A 21,102-nucleotide genomic window follows, 5' to 3' on the forward strand; every position below is an offset into this window, starting at 1 on the left:
TGTTAGTGACCACCCAAGTTACATTGTGATTTTTTTTCGGTGGAATATGTTAGTGAAGTAAAGCAATTCCTGTTCCTGCCGTTTAGACAACCTTTTGTCGGTTGTTATCGGCAACGTTACAGACAACAATGTGGCTAACTAAGTCTATGAAATGTGCAAATTAGCTACTATGTACGCCAACAACACTAAGCTGCCCAATTTCTGGGTGGAATATGAGGAGTAACTGTTACTTATTAGCCAGCTAGCCAGTGAGCATTTGGAAGAATGATGTCTGGCTAAACTAGCAACTTTGTTAGCTTGAGTTAGAGCCGTTCAGAAAACCGGTGCCCGTGATGAACACGGTAACTCAATTCAATTGTTAGCCAACTGGCTCGCAAGCAAACACCTGTGGGCACCAGCTGCCAACCCACCTGATTCAAAACAGCCGTTGCTCAGCCGATGTACACCGTTTACAGCCGCTGGATAAGATTCCTCCTCCGGCCAGTGTCTGCTGATTTAGTTGGCTACGAGCGCTATCCTCATATAAAGTCGGGGGAAATGTGTCCAGACCGTTTGCGAGTACTCCCAGGATCCAAGCGACAGTATTTGCCGAGGAAATATCACGACTGAGCCCCGGGTAAAAAACTAAAATTGGGACCGCTGCTTTCTTTTTCCACCGCTGCGGTGGTAGCCTCGGTGTTTCCTGCTAGGCTAAACTTCACTGTTTGCTAACTCCTCCCTTGTGATGCATTCAAGTGCACCTCGTTAAAAAGTCCCGCCCCACTTCCGCGTTAGCTCCTGTTCAAAAAGCTTTCATGTAGGTCAGTGCAGATTTGCACGAAGGGCTTCTTTCATCATTCTTTCTGAAACCGTAACACTGTCCATATTCTTAGCAAAATGTATATTTAATTTCACAGAACTTGAAATTTGAAATATGTTGTAATTTTAACAAGGATAAAGGAACAATTATTTGGATAATTCCACAACTACAGCTACCATGAGCAGGGGCGTAGCACCAGATTCTGAACCCTATGCATAAGCAGTGTCTGTGGACCCCCCTATCCTTCCTGTCTTGATACACGTCTCTCACTTTTATTTTATTTTTTTTGCAAAGTTAGTTTTCTTTCTTTCTTTCTTTCTTTCTTTCTTTCCTCTTTTGGAAGCCTGATTTCCCTTTTATAGGGAAAGACTTGTAAGGGGCCATACACACATTGCATCTTTACCACCTGGAAAACATGAGGTTGGGTGCTGCTCTGGTGCCTATTCCATCTATCAAGAGTGCATAGACAGTTTATGTCTGAAGTTGCTAAGCAACCATAACCAGCACTGTAGCATGGCCTTCTTATATGAAATCCTGAGTGCAGAGTTGATCTTCCTCCATGAGCTATTTTTATAAGTGTGTAGGCCTAAAATATTGTCCATGAGACAGATATAAAGCTCTGGGTAGCCCTGCACTAAAATGATCAACAACTTCTTCATATTTATCACAGACTGATATTTACGAAAGACGGGAAAGACATCTGTCGGTTGTGATTGGTTGTTCCCTGTCACATGACATGTGGTGTGTGCTGCTGCCTTCCAAAAGCTGAGCTCAGTTTATCTTAGAGTGCTGCCGTAGCACCATAAAATATAGGTGCACAGGAACTTGTGTGCATCACTCAGGCATCGCTCTGGCGTTTGAGTGCACCTGCCGTGATTGATTAGAGGGCACAAAAAAACATGGCATGTGTACAGCCCCTACATGTACCTTGATGCTCCAGTCTCTCACTCAGCCCTCCCATTTAGAGAAATCCTAGTCCAAGGGCAGACTAACCCATTTTGCACCTTTAAGGGATGAGACAGGCCTCCAAAAGCTTGCGCTATTTGTTAATATAAAGTTCAGCCTTTCAGCCAATTTTAATATGGTCTTGGCACTATAAATACAAAACTGCAAACAAAACAAAACTTTTCATTCATGGCTTTTAGAGTGCGCCCCTCCCATTGAGGCTCTGGTGATCAGTCCCACCTTTCCCCTCATTACGACACCCCTCACTGTGAGGCTTTAAGCTTGTCCGCTAGGAAATGTGGTTGTTAGATACTAACAAAATTTTACTGTGTGTTAAAATGATGAAGCAGTTAGTGTAACCTGACAGTATCAACAATAACAGGCAACATTCAATACATTTACACACACACAATTAGAGGTTACCATATTTCAGTAAATCTTAAGTCCATAATTACAAGATACCATACCACTATGGCTGAATGTTGCAGTGTTAAAATGTAGGCACTGAGTGGAAACAAACTTTTGACAAAATGCTATAAAAGTCACATTAATAAAGCCAATAATTTTATCTGACCTTTCCTTTGAGTCAAATGGAAGGTCTTTGAAAACGTAAACTGGTATGACGTCTTCTGTAGAGCATTCTTACAGTGGAAAATAAAAACAAGACAGAAGTTTTTGTTAATCAAGATACCAAAAGCAGAGATTGATTTAAAATATTGTTTATTCTCATAAATCCAAAATACAGTACATCTTGATCATTTGATTTTGTACAAGGGCGGGCTGTGATAACGGAGTATATTGGAAAATAAGACTTCTGGTGTAACTAACTGCAGGAGAAGTGCAAAAGTAGTTATGTTATTTATGTGAAAACAACAGATTCATTGTAATAAACTTCAGTAAAATAATATAAAGCCCCTGCATACCCATGGCTCATCTCACAGGTGTTTTCACTTAACCTGTCTGATCAGACCTCTTCTTAAGACTGTTTGACTGACGTCTTGCTGACCCTCTTGTCAGTTTTGTTGTCACCTGTCAGGGTGGGGCAAATGTACCTTCAGTATAAGCTGTACTATCATTTTTATTAGTGCATTCTAAATTCTAATGACTTAACTTTACTTTAAAAAAAAGCATGCAAACTGACTGCCTAAAAAAACAAGGTACTTATTTGATTAAGTAAGATGGAATAGGTACCGTATGATGTACTAACAAATGCTGGTTTAGTGTAGAACACTTACACTCGAATTTCAGTAATTAAAGAACAGAATGGAGTACTTGATAATTTGCTTTAGATGTACTCTTAACTTAGTATAGAATTCTTAGAATTACAGAATTTCCAACAATTTAGTAATTTCAATTAAAATAAATTGTGTGTGTGTATTCCAAACAACACATTTATTTAAGTTTGGCTAACTAATGTGACGTTTTCTGCAACTTAGAATTTCTCTGTTGGTTTTACTTGAAATTTAACATATGTTAAATTTTATATATGTTAAATTTACTGACAATATGCAATTCTCAAGCAGGCAGGCAGAGGTTAAGTTAGCCAGAATAATTAAAGACCTCTGTGTGCGTGTGCTGGGCCTTTAAAGCATACTTCATTTTCGCTACTATTGGGCTGACAAACAGTGTCCTGATATTTTATTGCCTTACAAAGTTATTATGGCTAATTTGTTCACAGACATTTATACATCCAACAGACACTGAGTGATGTTGTCATCACAGGTTTGTGTCCCTGTGATGAATGTTAGAGCAACACCCTTCTAGCTCTGTTTTTGGTCTCCACCAACTCATAAAAAGTGTCTGGTTCATTATAGCTGCTAAATCCCCTACTTTGTTCACCAGCTGATCTCTAACTGTGTCTGTGTGCTGTCTGGTGCTGAGCAGGTACTGTACAGTGTGTTTATGGAGTGCTTTTTTTGTTGTTGCTGAAAACAGTTGCCTGCTGCTGGAAATGAGGTTGATAAAAATACTGAGACTGAATCATACTCAAAATGTGTTTTGAAATTATAACAACAAGGTGGAAGACATACGATGTTCATATTAAAAATATTAAGACTCCAGTGTGTATGATTTAGGGGAATCTAGTGGTGTCTAGTGGTGAGGATTGCAGATTGCAACTAGCTGAAACTTCTGGTTATAGAATTCCTTCACTGTTTATTGTTCAGGAGGTTCTTTAAGGGAGCTGAATTATCCGAAGATGTCTCCTCCTAAATTGATTTAAACTGGTAAAAACACTGAATAAAGTTGTTTCATGTTACAAATCAGTGTTTCTCCAATACTGTTTAGCAGGCTGCAGATCAGCAGCTCACCCACCACATGCTGTGTGCTTACATTTTTCTCTAATAACCTAATGTGTGCTCACTTTAATCTGATCAAGATATTCAGGTGGTTTTGACCGGGAGCTGAATGATCAGCAGAGGTCTCCTCCTCTCCAAACCAAAAAGAGCCAGTGATTTAAACCAGTAAAAACACTGAATAAAGCAGTTTCATTTAACAAAATCTGTGTTTCTCCAACGCTGTTTGGCATGTCAGAGACAGGCGGCTTGCCCACCACATGCTCATGTGTGCTCGCCTTTTTTCTCTTATGACTTAAGATCCAGATATTAAGGAGGTTTTTACTGGGAGTCAGATTATCCACAGAGGTCTCTTCCCCTCAAAAACAAACAGGCCTAATTAAAATTTAAACCGGTATAAACACTGAATGAAGCATAGTCACATTACAAATCAGTGTTTTCCAATGCTGTTTGTCGCAGAGGGGCTGCCAACTATGATGGCCGACACAAAAGCACTAATGACCCTATCTAGAGCCAGTGTTTGGTTTGTCCATTCTGAGCTACTGTAGAAACATGGCAGTGCAACATAGCGATCTTCATAAACAAGGACCTGCTCCCTATGTAGATGTAAATGGCTCATTCTAAGGTCATGAACAAAACAAGGATTCTTATTTCCAGGTGATTATACACCAGAGAAAACATACTTATATTCCAGTGCTGCCAACATTTCCCCCTAAATCTTACACACTAGGCCTTTAAGAAAAAATTTCAAGAAAAATGTCATATTAAAATTTTTTCACATTTTAACATGATTTAGTTCATAGGAACCTGTATTTTCACAGTAAATAAGACGTAGTAACACAAACAGCTACTACAAGTTATCTAGATGATGATAAAGTCTTGCATGATTGAAACAAACAAGCAAAATCAAATATTATAGAGAAACCAATGTTTTACTGTGAAGGTACTTCATCATAAACGGAGTGATTTTCAATCAGCTGCAGTGTGCATAACGGCATATCATTTTATTTTAATAGTAAAAACTGAAAAGAAAACTCAAACAGAAAAGCCTACAGTATGAAGAGGAGTGTATTGGTTACTCGGCACAGATGTGTTGACATGGTCAGGACAGACTGAGAGCCCTAGCTCCCTCTGAAGGAGTGGTGACATAGAAAGTTGGGGTTCCGCTGTATCGCTCCTGTTAAGGAAAAAAATAAACAAATACAAACTCAGAATGAGTACATTCAACCATGGTAACCCTTAACTAGTCATACATCTGAAACAAATGACTAAATCTAAGCATTTTACTGTAGCTGTATGTGAGCATACTGATGTCTCTTGTGCATAATGAGAATTATATAACCAAACTGTCCATCCAGAAGGGCTGTGGAACCTTTCATGCTCCTCACATCTCTCACAGTCCCAGGAAGGAAGGAAGTTCAAGAAAGGAGCAAGAGGAAAGAACCATTGGGTTTGTTTTCACAACTAGACACCTTTCCTCTTCAGCCGAGACGCATCCTTCCCTCCTCCAGACTACAAATATGTCCATAACTCATCTGACTGCCCCTGGAAGTCATTTTAAGGGCAAACGGACATAGCCTTCCCATTAAGAAATACAGTCGGTTAAATGAATCATGAAATACTGTGAATGAGCAAAATCTAATGTGTAGGTGCAGACTTTTTTAAGTAGTTGGAAAAAGAGAAAAGAACTCATTCGTCAAGTCTTTCCGTCCATGTCAACTTTGTAGAAAACCCAGCAAAAAAAACGTAACCTTCAAAATAAAACCATGTCAGTAAAACAGGAACTAAGGCATTGTTCAGACTGCCAGTCTAAATCCATCTTTTGGCTCATCGAGATTATATCCAGATTGATTTTAGAGGCTGGACAGCAAAAGATCACATGAAATGCAGTTTTTGCAAGTCACAGCCAAACCACATTTGGAGGTGGTTTGAAATGCGTTTCAGATTAAATTACTACCAACCCAATTGCCAGAAAAAATACTGGCATTATACGTTTCTGCAAACTTCGGATACTTACTACGGACACTGCATTTGCATGTTATTAGTGGATATGTTGAAACTCTACATTTCAACAATGCTTGTGGTTGACGTGCTCAAGTTTAGGCACAAAAACCACTTGGTTATGGATAGGAAAAGGTCGTTTTGATTTTAAATACCTGGTTTTGGTGGAAAAATCCCCACTGGAAATGCAGCAATGCCTTGATGAAAAAGGCTATGTTCAGACTGCAGGCACCATTACAATGACATTGCAGTAAGGCTAGACTAAGTCATGCAATGTAAAATGTCAGGCTAATGCCAATAACGTAAGCATGCTGTATTATTGGGTAAAATGTGCCCGGAAAAAGACATTTGCCTGTGAACCTGAGTCATAATGACGTTTTGTTCTTTTGTTTGATATGTTTTTCTATTAAACCATGTTTTATGTGTTTTAGATGTGTTAGTCAAAACGACCAAACTTTATTGCACTTCAAAGAAACTCAATGCAGTGGCATTAAACCCCACTGCTAACTTGCGTTTTGAAGGTGTGATTGCAGAGCGAAGAAGACACACCATCCTACAACTGTAAATGCTCAACAGCGTACACCACTGACATAGGCCACTAGCGTAGGCCACTATCGTAGACCACTAGCATAGACAACCGTCATAGCCTATTTGCGTAGGCCACTAGCGTAGACCACTAGCATAGCCCTCTAGTGTAGACCACTAGTGTAGACGACCATCATAGCCCACAAGCATAGGCCACTAGTGTAGGCCACTAGTGTCGATCACTAGCATAGGCTACTAGTATAGCCTTCTAGCGTAGACCACTAGCATAGATTGCTAGCATAGCCTACTGGTGTAGACCACTTGCATAGCCTGCCAGCATAGGCCACTAGCGCAAGCCACTAGCATAGCCCACTAGAGTAGACCACTAGCATAACCCTTCAGTGTAAGCCACTAGCGTAGACCACTAGCATAGCCCACTGGTGCAGGCCACTACCGATGGCTACAGTTTATAATTATTTGCAAGTGATCTGCAAGTCAGATTGGATATAAAATCTGCATGGGTTGCTGTGGTAGAGACATAGGTGTCAGTAACTATTTAGCTACGCTGGTGAACCAGCATTCCATAGCAAAAGCATGAGAAATGGTAGTCCATCATTTTGCCCTGGAAACAATCGCATCATCAAATCGTGGTTATTACAACTTATTTTGGCACCTGTCCACAGACTGTTGTTCTCCATATAGTCCTCTATAGTGCATCATGGATTCTACACAGGACTTCCATCACTCTAGATTTGATGTCTTCATGGTGTGTTGTGTTGCGAGTGACTCAAAAAGCACTTTGAAAATTTATTTGAGGCCAGGGCCTCCTTACTAAGACACATTTGTAGTAACTCTCAAATCAGCAGAAGAAAATGTTAGCATTGTATGTTTCTGAAACCATATGCACATTTCTGGGGATGGTGGATAGCATGTCGCCTATGTCACCAATGTTTTTCCAGCTGGTATTTGTTTTTTGTTTTTTGAGAGTTCGTTGCTTCTCCAGCAGTGACCGTGCTCCCCAAAAACATAACCACACATTAACCACAGAGTTGTTGAGTTAAAATAAAATTTCAAAGTATCCGCTACATAATAACATGCAAATGTAAAATATCCATGGTTTGCAGGAACGTACAATGCCAAAGTTTTTTCTCGCAACTGGGTTGACTTATCTCAGCTTTGCATAAAGATTGGAGACAGCTAGCCTGGCTAAAATTCAAAGTATAAACAATCAGCTAGTGACGGTGACTGAACTGTCCACTGGTTGCCTGGCAACCTCATGGTTAAACAAGGGTCCAGGGAGTAACTGTGTCTGGAGAGAAACAGCTCCAGCTTGTGACGATATACGTCTGTTTCCAAATGTTTTATGAGATAGGAAATGCAAGGCATTGTTAGGCCTCAAGGAAAACACACAACAAAAACTGAATATAAACATAACTTTTTTGTTGTACAAGAAAAGTCCACAGGACACCTTGAATGCACTCAAATGTGTTATCAATGCTCTCATCAAACTCTTGCCTTTTTTTTGCAAAAAAAAAAGAAAAAAAAAAGGAATAACCGCATTTCCCCAAATAAGCTATTATTTTAACAGTGCGTCTGTGCTCTCAGACACTGGCAACAGGGAACACAGTTCTACACAGGCAATAATGTCATGAATGAGGAAACTCATGACAGATTTTATTAGTGGATCTGCAAGGTTGTGTGGGAAGTAGAAGCAAGCCCAGAGCTGCCAGTGGCTGCAGTTAAGGTCTGCAGGTAAACAGTCATTAAAGTGCAAAGCAAGTTTCACAATCCGTCATCCATGCACCTGTGAGACCCGAAAACATTCTGGTTCCTTGATGAAATTATTTCCAAATCACTGCTGTTCCCTAGTTGTGCTGCCACTGCATCACAGCTGTGTTTGTAACTGTCCTGTCAACAGAGTCAGTGTAGAAAATATTCATAATAGACACCTATGTTTGAAAGTCCAGAAGCAGTCACTTTTAAGAGACAGATGAAGCCAGCAATGTTTTAGATTCCATGTCTAAAAACTTCTGATACATCTAAATGTTACATGTTAAATGTCATGATATGACGTGTCAGTGCTAAAAAAAAAAGTGTTATTAGGCCTTTTCACACCTGGAAATCTGAACCAAGGTCCAAACCAAGGTTCACATTTTTGTTACAGTGTATTAATTTTACGTGGTTAGTTTTGGTTTGACATTGCAATTATGTGAGCTCACTGAAGAAGTATACATGGTATAATTACGGCCTGTCATCATTACCTATGTGAGCTGTGTCTCCTACGTGAGCCGTGTCTTCAATCAATCAATCAATTTTATTTATGAAGCCCAATATCACAAATCACAATTTGCCTCAGAGTGCTTTACAGCATACGACATCCCTCTGTCCTTAGGACCCTCTCAGGGGATAAGGAAAGAAACCCCTTGTTCTATGTGTTAGCCGTGTCTCCTATGTGATCCGTGTCTCCTACGTGATCCATGTCTCCTACATGAGCTATGTCTTCTACGTGAGCCGTGTCTCCAATGTGACCCATGTCTCCTCTATGAGCTGTGTCTCCTACATGAGCTGTGTCTCCTATGTAAGACATGTCTCCTGCGTGAGCCATGTCTCCTACGTGTGCTGTGTCTCTATGCAAGCTGTGTCTCCTATGTAAGCCCTGTGTCCTATGTGAGCCACATTTCCTACATAAGCCGTATCTCCTACGAGAGCTTTGTCTCTTACGTGAGCCATGTCTCCTACATAAGCCAGGTCTCCTATATGAGCTGTGTTGCCTACATAAGCTGTGTCTCCAACATGAGCTGTGTCTCCGACATGAGCTGTGTCTCCTACATGAGCTGTGTCTCCAACATGAGCTGTGTCTCCGACATGAGCTGTGTCTCCTACGTAAGCCGTGTCTCCTATGTAAGCTGTGCCTCCTACATGAGCTGTGTCTCCTACATGAGCTGTGTCTCCTATGTGAGCCATGTATCCTAAGTGAGCTGTGTCCCCTTCATGAGCTGCGTCTCAATGCAAGATGTGTCTTCTTGAACATTACATTGAGTGGTTTGTAGACGGGTTCTTCCGTCTTTTCGTATCCCCTTGGAAAATACTTGGAAATTGTTGGAGTTTTTGTGACTCTTTATAAAATCGTCTCCAATGACTCGTTTTGTTATATTTCCGTGTTCACGGACAAACTGAGACCTACCCTTTACATTTACTACCACTTGACAACTCTCCTGCTAATTTCTCCTCTGCTTCAACCACCAACGGCTGTCTGCTCTAAGCACTGCCACCGTCACTCTCTCTGTCGCTGAACCACACACACACATTATGCACTGAGGTACTACAAATACTCTTATCACTTCCAGATAGCCTGCCGAAACTTCCTGTACTTGATCCAAAAGTCCAAACCATCCAAAATATGGACCAACAGAACCAAACCAAACCATGGTTCAGTTTGGACCAAGACGACATCTTTGCATCGGACCAAGGTTTAGCTGTTTGGTCCGGACTGTGGTCTGGGCAGATTTCACAACTTTCATTTTGGTTTGGATCAAATTGAAAAGTCCAAAAGTCCAGACCAAACAATGTAGGTGTGAAAGGGCCCTTATTTAAACACAGCTATATTATTCACTATTTTGGCAAACTCTATAACAGAAGAACACAGAGATTACAGACAAAAATAATTTTCAAAGATCTCCTAGTCATAATCTGTATCCTTCTGATCTCCAGATTAAAAGGTTAACCCTAACTCTAACTGGATAACTGGTTCAGTTGAGACTTGAGAAAGCAAACCATAGTTCATCAGCTACTTTATGTTCTTTGCCCAGAGCTCAGCACTTAACAAGCCGAAGTGAGGTGCAGTTGAGAATTTCCGCTGGGTCAGGAGTCACCAGATCGACCTTGAACCCTTCAGCCAAAGACACCTTAAGCAGCTCCTCCACAAACCCCTGCATGTCTGTGATATCACATGGGTTCCGGTGCATGTTCATGATGTCATCTAACTGTGTGGACTCAGGGTTAGAGAGGGTCAGCCCCCGGTAACACTGCTTGTCGTACTGGTCCTGTGGGAGTTCGTCAGGCTTTGGCACCCACTCCAGTTTCAGTCTGTTCTGCCTCGGGTTGCATGGATGGAGGGTAGTGAGACCTTGGGATGTTCTGTAGTAGAAGCGCTCACAAAGAAGTGCCAGGAAGGCTTTCCAGGTACAAAAGAGGTCAACTGTGAAGGCTCGCACAGAGCATGTGCGAAGCTCATAGTTTTCTGGCCCATGGCGTAAGTTAAAGTGGAGAACGCGGACCTGGAATGAGAGGGCATAATATGCTGACTACACATTCTCTGGGTATACACAAACAAAGAACCGGTTTGTCCATGTCTCTGAACACACATCCTCTGCTCATATACTGCTGATATGGTAAACATAAACTGTCTATCAAAAGGTGAGTGAAGGCCAGTATTGTCTAAAGTTTTAGAAAACCAGGTTGATAGACACTAAAACTTTCTTATGCTTATTTTTTTTTAACTGACTCCAATTAAAATTTTATTCAGGTTAAAGGAAAATTTCGACATTTTGAGAAATGCACTTGTTGACTTTCTTAACAAGGGTTTGATGAGAAGATTTCTACCACTCTTGTATCTGTACACTAAATATGAAGCTATTGTCAGCAGCTAGCTAACTTCACCAATGCCAAAGACTGGAAACAGGGGAAAAAAACCAGCCTGGCTCTGTCCAAAAGTAACAAAATTTGCCAACCAATTAACATGCTTTTTAACATGTTAAAAGCTCAGTTATTAACACAGTCTTTCTCGTTTGTTTAATCTGCACCAAAACAAAGGAGTACAATAATCAAATCATTGTTTTACAGGGGGTTACTATATCCATCCATCCATTTTCAACCGCTTATCTGAGACCAGGTTGCAGGGGAAGCAGGTTGAGCAAAGTATTCCAGATGCCCCTCTCCCCAGCAAAGCTTTCCAGCTCCTCCTCGGGCACCCTTAGGCGTTCTGAGGCCAGATGCAATGTATAATCCCTCCAGCATGTTCTGGGTCTTCCCCAGGGCCTCCCACCAGTCGGATGTGCCCAGAACACCTCTAGATACCCAGGAGGCATTCTGATCAGATGCCTGAACCACATCAACCGGCCCCTTTCGACATGAAGGAGCAGACCTCTTTACCCTATCTCTGAGGCAGAGCTCAGCCACCCTTTTGAAGAAACTCATTCACTACCCAAAGTTCATGACCATAGGTGAGGGTTGGGATGTAGATGGACCAGGAGGCTCAGCTCCCTCTTCACCACAACAGTCTGGCTCAGTGCCCACATCACTGCAGACACTGCGCCAAACCGCTGTTCCATCTCACACTCCATTCTACCCTCACTTGTGAACATGACCCCAAGATACTTGAACTTCTTCCCTTGAGGCAGTAACTCTCTCCCAACCTTCCAGGGGGCAATCCACTGTTTTCTGGCAGAGAACCACGGCCTCAGACTTGGAGATGCTAACTCTCATCCTGACCACTTCACACGTGTATGCAAACTGCCGCAATACGTACTAGAGGTCACTGTGTGATGAAGCCAACAGAACCACATCATCTGCAAAAAGCAGAGAAGCAATTCTGAGGTCACCAAACCAGACCCCTTCCTCCCCCAGCTGCGCCTTTATGTGCCAGACTATTTCTTCATTTGTCATTTATACACTTGTTTGTGCAGATAAAACAAACGATATTAAGTGTTAAAGTAACACAATGGAGGATTGCGCTTTTTACCTCACGGGGTCCCCCTACAGACGAAAAACGGTATTGTCTGTTACAACTGTCACAAAAATCTTTCTGCGCGTGCATTTGTTGACAAGCCAACGATACCAGTGAACTTCCTGAAGCTGGCCATGTACTGCGCAATCATCATGTCTTCAGAACAGGTAAAGTAGCCTTATAGCATTTTGCACATACACGATTAGGCCGATTGCTTTATTTATTTATTCATTTTCGAAACTCAGAAATGAGTTGCTCTCTGCATGTTAGGGCTGACCTCCTCACAGCGTGCGCATGCACACACACACACAAACTCATCAGAGTGAAGTCAGACAACAGCAGAGAGGCCCCGGTGCAGATGAAGGGAATATAACTTCAAGATTACTCTAGTTGATGACAACTACGCTTGTTACTGTAAGTAAGTGCGATAAAACCTATAAGCCAAGCCAAGCTACAAGCCAATACATGTGATCAGCATGTAGAAAGACATATTTCAATCTGCTCTGTCCGCAGTCTCTCATTCACATATTTCAATCTGCTCTGTCCGCAGTCTCTCATTCACTGCTATTATGATTTACGATCGTGGTCGACACAAGCACATCGCGCTCGCAGTGCTAACAGCAAACTGTTAAAGACAAACTAAAATGAAAGCTGTCCGTATGTAGGCTAACACTTTATCTTAAAATGTACCTGAGGCAGCCGACCTGCAGACAGTGAGTCTCCTAAGTAGAGGGTAACAGCAGTAACAGCGCCAGGTCGCCACCGGTCGGGCATCCCTCCTCCTCTTTCAGCTCTCGCCAGCGTGTGAAAGCCGGGCCAATATTAATCCTTGTTCGAGCTCTTGTTTTATTGCTCTCCCGTTTTCTTTTCTTTGTGTCCTCGGACAGCACCTTCACTTTCTTCCTTTTCTTTGTCGCTTCAGCCATGACAACCACATCTAACTTCGTTCACCTCGGTTCAGCTATGCTATTCTAAATAGAGGAGGAGGATATGACGTATGCCGTAAAGCAACCAAATTTTGTAGTCCTTTTTGTGTCCGGGTTCCTACCCGAACCCCGAAACTGCATAGTGCCAGTGCAAGTGAAACAGATGCACTCAAGCAATGACATAGGTGTCATCCAACCTATTGTGAGTTGATTTACCATCACATGGATCTTGGATATATATTTTGACTCCATTGTGTTGCTTTAATTAGTAAGCTTTAGAGGTGCTAGAAGGTGGACTTTGCTATGTTTCAGCAGAGCCAAGCCTGCCGTATCCCTGTTTCCAGTCTTTGTGTTAAGCTAAATTTGCCAGCTGCTGGCAGTAGCTTTCCATTTCGTGTACTAACACAAAGAGAAAAGGGTCAATCTTCTCATCAAACTCTCAGCAAGAAAGCAAATACGCATGTTCTCTCAGGTCTCATGACACCAGACCAAACCTGACTCTTGAAAACAATTTCAGGAGTCAAAACACTGTTCATTTAGCTTAGTTCAGAGCCTCCATATCTCTAACTGACTGTCAGCAATGACTCAAGAAGAGGGTATGATTACTTTGAACAAGCTATATGTATCAGCTTTTCTTGAGTTGCTAAATTGTCTGGAAATTGAATTTAGAAACCCATTAACATACTTTCAGAGAGAGAGCAGTTGCTGCTGCCGCCTCAATTGCTTCAAATAAGCAAGTTCCAAAACCCCACTGACAGTGTTGGAAATTATGGGTTGGACGAGGTTTTCACTCAAGTTCAGTTTGACGCATGTTGCTTTTACTGATTAATTATTGCACTGAATTATTGCACTGAGCAGCACTAGGGGTGTAAATCACAGGTTTCATCATGATATGATATTACATCAATTCTTTAGACAACGATACAATATTTGCTGGTATGACAGTCGGCCATGATGTGATTTCAATTTAATTCAAAAATCCATGTGATTGATAGGAGATGATATTAAATAACCTCATTGTCATTTTCTTGGCTGCTTACCATTATCTGCCTGGGGTAGCACTGTATGAATGTTTAGGAAGTTGGTTACTTGAACGTAAATGCTGACACTGACACACCACAGGAATTTCAAAATAAGGGCATATCTTAAAGATGGCAATATGTATTTATGTTTTAAGTTTGCATCGATGAAATTGGATCGTTGATCATTAAAACAACAAATCAATTCAGATCAATGTATTGTTACACCCCTCTGCAACATGTAACAGAGATTTCACATTGATTGTGACTAAATCCACTGTATTGTACCTATAAGCTGTGTGAAAATAAGCACAGCTTATCCTCTACCTAGTGCTGTTGATTATCAGCTGGTAGAGATTCAAACTCCACCTTTAGCTCCCACTACATAACAAAGCAGTATGCAGAGCCATCATGTTGCCATGATGATGGTGGAACTTTTTTTTCCAATTTCACGCTGTGGTTCACTGTGTGACCATGGCAACCCCAGAAACCACACGGGAAAACAATGCAGAAAGCATTGTTCCCTTTTGTAGTTCCTTAAAAAGGGCTGGCACAATATCAGATTTTCACCACACAACTCCCATGGCCAAAAGAGTTCACACTACTGATATTATAATGATATTATAATGATATCTAGAGGAAAAAAAGCCTAACAATGATATTAATGATCAGTCAAATTACACTGAGTTGTTTGTTGTTGTTCTTTTTTTTAGCCTTCCCATGCAGTCAATATGCCATTTATTTATTTATCTATTTATTTAATTTAATTGATTTCACACTGCACTTTTATGCTTCCAAGCCTGCTGTTTTCTATTGAGATCGGTAACTGCGTTTTTTTAAGTCATATAGCTCTGGCTATCCAGCTACCACCATTTTCTCCTCAATTGTTTACCAGCTGTGAACTTGTTGTCGTGACCACCACAGAATTCAATTCAATTCAGCAGTAGTAGTAGTTTTTAATGAGAAATAAACTCTTTGCTTGCTGTTTTTGCGCTGCTACGAGCCTCGCGTTTTCTGCACTTTTGCCAGAGCGCTCTGAACTCCTCTAGTTGAAAAACATCAACTCAGAGCAGAAAAACACCCCACGTCATCTATGCTTTTCTTCCCATTGTACAGTCAGATGATTTGAGAGGCAGGCCTTCTGTGGTGGTCACGACAAGTTTACAGTTGGTAAACAATGGAGGAGAAACTGGTGGTAGCAGTTGCTGGATACCCATACTGCAGTTACCACGATCTCAACAGAAAGCAGCAGGGATAGAAACATCTAAGTGCAGTACTTGAAACAGCCATCATGGAGGCGAAGCTCCTGGACCAACTGATGGTACTCCCCATAATCCACCCTCTTTTTCAAGGTCTAATATACCACACAAATCCCCGTTTGGAGGTGATGTGGTGGTTGCCTGGCAGCAATTAATAGGCCCTGCAAGCATTTTTTATTTTATTTTTTTTACTCGTGGCATTCAGTTAAAAAACAAAAAGTAGCACAGTGCAACTCGCGTTTTGCAACCTACAAAATGCTTTCTGTGTGATCGTGGCTTTAGAACTGAAGAACTTAACTTAAATAGGAGAAATAATCGATGATGATGAGGCACCGGATCATTTTAGATTGTATTGTGTTGTTGTGTGTTAATGTTTCCTCTTTAAATATCATGGACATTATTAATACTTGTATACTGCGACAGCCATTCAAGCTGTAAACACATGCATCAATAAATCAAAAGACCCTGAAACAACATGAGCTTCATACCGTAGTTTGATTATGTGATCTGTACTTAATAATTTGATGCAATTAAGATGCGCTCTATTTGGCTGTGTGGTGAGATCAGGGCCGGTAAATAGCGTCCAGTAGTGTATGGGACAGGTTGGTGGTAGGAAAAGTTGTTGCTGGTTGCTGCAGTGGTGGAGATGCACCCTGCTGGCAAATACAGAAGAACGACTTCACAGCTGGAACTGCTCACTGTCTGAAAGTTTTTGATGAAAGTAATTGATGAAATAACCAGATAGATCTCCTAATTGTTATATTGCCTATTCTATGTGGGTGCACTGCTTTTAAACTCACTTTGAAGATATCTGATTACACCAATTACTACTTTCTGCAGACAACCTATTAATTCTACAATAAATGGGAAACTAAATAATAATTACAATTGTGTCCATGGTGGACTGCCTAGTAAATATCTGATCTTAATCAAATAGTGGGCCTCATGCAAGAACATTTTCTCATTCTTATCCTAAAACCTTTTTGATTTTAGGTTTGCCTCGCACAAGTGTTCTAAGTCACGTTCACCAAACTCTGTCTGTCTGTCTGGACAAACATTTGATCATCTGAACAATCAATGCCCCTAAAGGGTAACTTCCGAGACGGCACAATTACTCCTACTCATAGTCTCAGTATTATGTGCATCAAAGGGTTGTAACATCTAGTCCTAAACTGAACTGGAACAGTGAAAACACTCTTTTGTGAGTTTTCCTTCCTGTAGACTTTGAATGAAGTGTGTTTCACAATGATAAAATTACTGCTTATTTAATTGGGATCTGGTGGGTGATTTTGGGGCTGTCTCTGAATAAATGAAAAGGCTCTTACTCTTTAAGAAACAGGTCTATCTCTGTAAGGATCCTTTCCATTATGTTGTCGGACACAAAAGAACAATCTGAGCTTATCAGTTGCAAAAACAAGCCCTTCTAGTGGACGTAAACTGAAGGTGCGAACATGCCTCAAGTGGTTACATCGCAGCCTGTATTGCGGCTGTCAGCTGCGGCACTCTCACTCAATACTGGACCAGTTTCAAAAATTGTTGTTCCCAAAAGTTGCAGAAAATAGGTTCCAGTTTGAAAAATAACCAATTTTAAAAGTTGCTATATAAGGCCACCTGTTCCATCCGGTTTCTGGGAAAGTTTAATTCACAAAAATGTTCTAAAGAGTCAAGGGAAGAATTTCACACTTCAGAGCTTCAAAACCTGCTGTCAGAATTCAGCAGATCAAACAGTATAAATTTAGCAGTGTCAGTATTAGAAAATATTAATACAGCTGCCAACTTTGTGTTGTCATAGCAGTGCTTTGCTGTGACAGAAATAAAGAGGGAAGAGAGTATCATACAGTAGGTGATGTCACACCGTCAGCTGTTATAATGGATTCATTATGTCCCCTGACAGCGACCTGCATAAAGAGCTGGAATGAAAGGGTTTTATGTCTGTTCATGACTCGTGAGACTGATCTGAACCACTGAATTTTGTTTGCAACTGCTTGTCGAGACAAGCTGTCTTGTATCACTTGTACGCGGCACTCTAGAATAATGTTGTTTGTAAAGCGGTTCTTCCATGAGGCCCACTGACTTGATTTGACCTATTGCTCTAACTTTAAACAAACATACCTTAGAATGAACATTCACCATAATCATGGCTCCGAGCGGCCCTCCTCTCAAGCTGAGAGGCACCGATGCTTCATACCGACAAATCTCGTCCAGCAGGGGGCGTATCTGGAAGAAATCCACCTCTCTCCGCAGCAGTGCCAGCTCCGAGAAGCCATCCGGCAGGTCCAGGGAGCTGGAGCGCAGGTAATTCAGAATGTACCTGAAAACTTTCCCGTCACGGTCTATGAAAACATTCCCTCTGTTATCTCTGAGCAGGGGGATTTGTCCGGTGAACATAGCGCCCAGCATCGAGTCCCGACAGCGTGTCAGAGTGTCCAGGGTTGTTGTGTAAATTTCTCCACCGACGTTCAATGACACTGGGTCCTGGAGGGAGTTCCTGTTGCTGTTGTCGTCCGGTGAGTTGAGGTTCAGCATCTTGGAGGCAAAGCTGCGGTTTCTATGATCCTGTGAATTCTCTGATGTTGTTATTGGGAGGATAAGGATCCTTGTGCTCTGGTCAGGAATGCTGAGGACTGAGGGATGTGGAAGTTTCAAGTGCTTCTTTTGTTCCCAAGAAAGACTTCTTTCCTTAGACAGTTAGAGTGCCACAATAGTAGCCTGGATACGGCCGAGTTAGGAAAGATGCGAGGAAATCTGCCAAGGCTATTTCCAAAGCTGAAGATTTATAAAACACAATTTTCAGACATATAAAAGGCTGCTGCTCTTTCCCTTCTCATTGCTGCGTCAAAGCAATGGCATTATAAATGCAGGTGTTTCCATGATTTTTCTGCGGTTAAATGTGCGTCGTTGTTGATGTATCTCCTGCAGGATTCTGAGTGGTGTCAGCTAACAGCAGGCCTACAGTCTGACTGGGTTAAAGCAGAAAGGCAGAAGGGCCACAGTGACCAGACCAGCATGCTAATAACTGGACACTTCTGGCTCCACGAAGCTCGCTTTTATTCTCAGCTCATACCCCCTGATCTCTCCCTCTCACAAACACACACACACACTGGAGCTGTCTGAGCAAGACACGGGGGACTGGGCAATTTGTCTGAAATGCACCCCTTAAAGTGACAGACAGAACACTGAAAGTGCTGTTATCCCCTGTGAACAAATGAACAATGTCCTCAGACACTTTTAATTTCAAATGCCCTTCAGAAAGCAGATTTTCCACAAAACAGAATCATAACAAGAGAAAAAGTTCAATTTCCCAACTGTACAACAGTATTATGTTGCAGGATGAGAATAATTAAGCTAAACCTGAAACATCTAGTGGCTGTCAGCTGTAATAGTTTGGGTCACAAAAGTGAAAATAATTTCCAATGTCTTTTTTCAGCAACCTGCAGAATCGCACACTGACCTGCTGCTCTACCGTTAACAAGAAACACTTTACATTCAGTAACCTTCTGTCTCTGTCAGTAATGTCATCTGACAGTAGCAGTTCTCAGATTTTCGCGTGGTAACCCAGAAAAAAAAGGCCTAGACTTTGCTATGTAGTTATGTTGTTGTGGTCTTGTGTAATATTTCAAAAATAATAGTAGTAATAATAGTAGTAAAAAATAGTCAAGGATAAACATTTTGATTATATTTCTTCCCCCATTAGTGGCGTCCCCTATGGATGAGAGCAATGTAGCATTCGCCTACTGCTTATGCAAGGCTGGCACTGAATTGAACATGCGGCAACCTCCAGGGCTGACAGCTGAACCCAGCCACAAACTGCAGTTCCACAAATGGCCACTTGAGGCTGGCTCCAGAGGCCAGTTATTTTCCATGGACCTCCATAGTGAAGTGCTCAACTTTACAGCAGAAATACACATTTACAACCTGGTACAAGAAACGGGTTCAGTCTCTACAGCTATATTATGTTGTGCAAAGCTGCCAAGTCTCACGCGTTTATCGAAAGTCTCACACAACTGACACTTTACACACACTCTCAAGCCACACATCCATTTTCTCACACAATGACAAATTCATAACTGATAACACTGATAAAGTGTGAGAAGAGGATACTGACAGCGTACGGACAGACAAGACAGAGCAGCACAGCAACATCAACAACATAAAACACTACAGTAAAGCCACCCATTGCTTGGATTCTGATACACATTTGTGGTGTTATCGGTACATGGAGCAGTCGAAAAAGGACAAAAAAACCCACATTATAGTAATATTTAATTACATATCATGTATTAAGTAAGTTTTGTTGGATATGTGATGTACCCAAAGAAGGCCCATTATGAGGAAAAAACTACGGAATTATTATGCTTCACAACTGATTCATGTCAGCTCAGATTACATAATAACACACTGACAATTTCCTCACATATTTCACAACTAAGAAAACGTTGCAGCAGTTTAATTTGGGCTTGTTGGATTTCTTTCAGTCAGATCCAGACGGAGCTGTGGTGGAGGTGCAGGAAGAGGGACAAATACACTGAATGATGTGGTTAAAAAAAAGTTGGTGTATATAATTTCAAAAACATGCACCAGTGTATACACACAGAAAAAAGTATTTTATGCCCTGCTGCAGGGCTGTCAACCATCTTAATCTTCCTCCACGTGTTCACATAAGAAATATTACCACACAATCCAATGTTTTAGCTTCTCCACCCAAGCCAAACCCCAACAGTGAACAGTATTTTGGTGAACAAGAGAGTGAATCAGCTTCCGAATGATTCACTGCTCTGCAGCGGAGAGAACAGGAGAGGTTCTGTTCAAAAAGACTGGGTTTACAGTGGCGTGCAAAAGTTTGGGCATCCCTGGTCAAAATTTAATTTACTGTGAATAGTTAAGTGAGTAGAAGATGAACTGATCTCAAAAAATGCATGAGGTTAAAGATGGAACATAGAGAAAAGGTGTGCTTGAAGAAAAAAAGTGCAGACTTTTTATGAACCTGTCCAACTGTTAAACACGGAGGTGGATCGATCATGCTTTGGGCTTGTGTTGCAGCCAGTCGCACAGAGAACATTTTACAGATAGAGGGAAGAATGGATTCAGTTGAATGCCAGTAAATTCTGGAAGCAAATATCATAGCATCTGTAAAAAAAACTGAAGATGAAGAGAGGATGGCTCCTACAACAGGACAATGATCCTAAACACACCTTGAAATCCACAACAGACTACCTCAAGAGGTGCACGCTGAAGGTTTTGCCATTATTGAAAATCTGTAGATAGACCTCAAAAGAGCAGTCCATGCAAGAGGGCCCAAGAATCTCACAGAGCTAGAAGCCTTTTGCAGGAAAAATGGGCGGAAATCTTCCAAACAAGAACTGACAGACTCTTAGCTGGTTACAAAAAGTGTTTAGAAGCTGTGATAACTGCCAAAGGGGGGGACGTACTGACCATGCAGGGTGCCCAAACTTTTGCTTCAAGTCCTTTTCCTTTTTTGTTATTTTGAAACTTCATTCCTTACTAAACCATTCGCAGTAAAAGAAATTTCGACCATGGGTGCCCAAACAAACACAGTCCTAATATGAGAAATAACTAGATAAGATTTGCTGAGAAGCACAATGGATTCA

General features: G+C 41.4%; 3 protein-coding genes across 3 annotated transcripts in view; all 3 read right to left on the bottom strand.

The window, feature by feature from the left end:
• The window catches only part of llgl2 (LLGL scribble cell polarity complex component 2), a 48,796-nt gene extending 48,095 nt beyond the window's left edge, over window positions 1-701 (bottom strand). The window contains exon 1 of the mRNA XM_050060268.1: window positions 411-701. The gene's annotated coding sequence lies outside the window, so the exon portion shown is untranslated. The remainder of the gene's footprint in view (window positions 1-410) is intronic.
• A 1,754-nt stretch (window positions 702-2,455) lies between these two features.
• The window catches only part of galk1 (galactokinase 1), a 28,073-nt gene continuing 9,426 nt past the window's right edge, over window positions 2,456-21,102 (bottom strand). The window contains exon 8 of the mRNA XM_050060304.1: window positions 2,456-5,215. Within this exon, the coding sequence (XP_049916261.1) occupies window positions 5,141-5,215 (75 nt within the window). The 3' untranslated portion in view covers window positions 2,456-5,140. The remainder of the gene's footprint in view (window positions 5,216-21,102) is intronic.
• Window positions 10,377-18,547, bottom strand: LOC126399949 (BTB/POZ domain-containing protein KCTD21-like). The gene is made up of 2 exons (XM_050060313.1): window positions 17,606-18,547; window positions 10,377-10,841 (listed from the first exon to the last, which is right to left on the bottom strand). Exons 1-2 carry the CDS (start codon window positions 18,017-18,019, stop codon window positions 10,377-10,379), a joined length of 879 nt encoding a protein of 292 aa, XP_049916270.1. The 5' UTR covers window positions 18,020-18,547.

This window comes from Epinephelus moara, chromosome 13 (assembly GCF_006386435.1).
Source record: "Epinephelus moara isolate mb chromosome 13, YSFRI_EMoa_1.0, whole genome shotgun sequence".
Taxonomy (NCBI): Eukaryota; Metazoa; Chordata; class Actinopteri; order Perciformes; family Serranidae; genus Epinephelus; species Epinephelus moara.

What these genes read in the sequence shown, in the direction of transcription:
- LOC126399949 (XM_050060313.1), bottom strand. Translation starts at nt 18,019, where the DNA reads ATGCTGAACCTCAACTCACCGGACGACAACAGCAACAGGAACTCCCTC. An exon ending in TGGTGAATGTTCATTCTAAG is followed by an intron (nt 10,842 to 17,605) that starts GTATGTTTGTTT and finishes CTCTCATTCCAG; the next exon opens with GTCCGCGTTCTCCACTTTAA.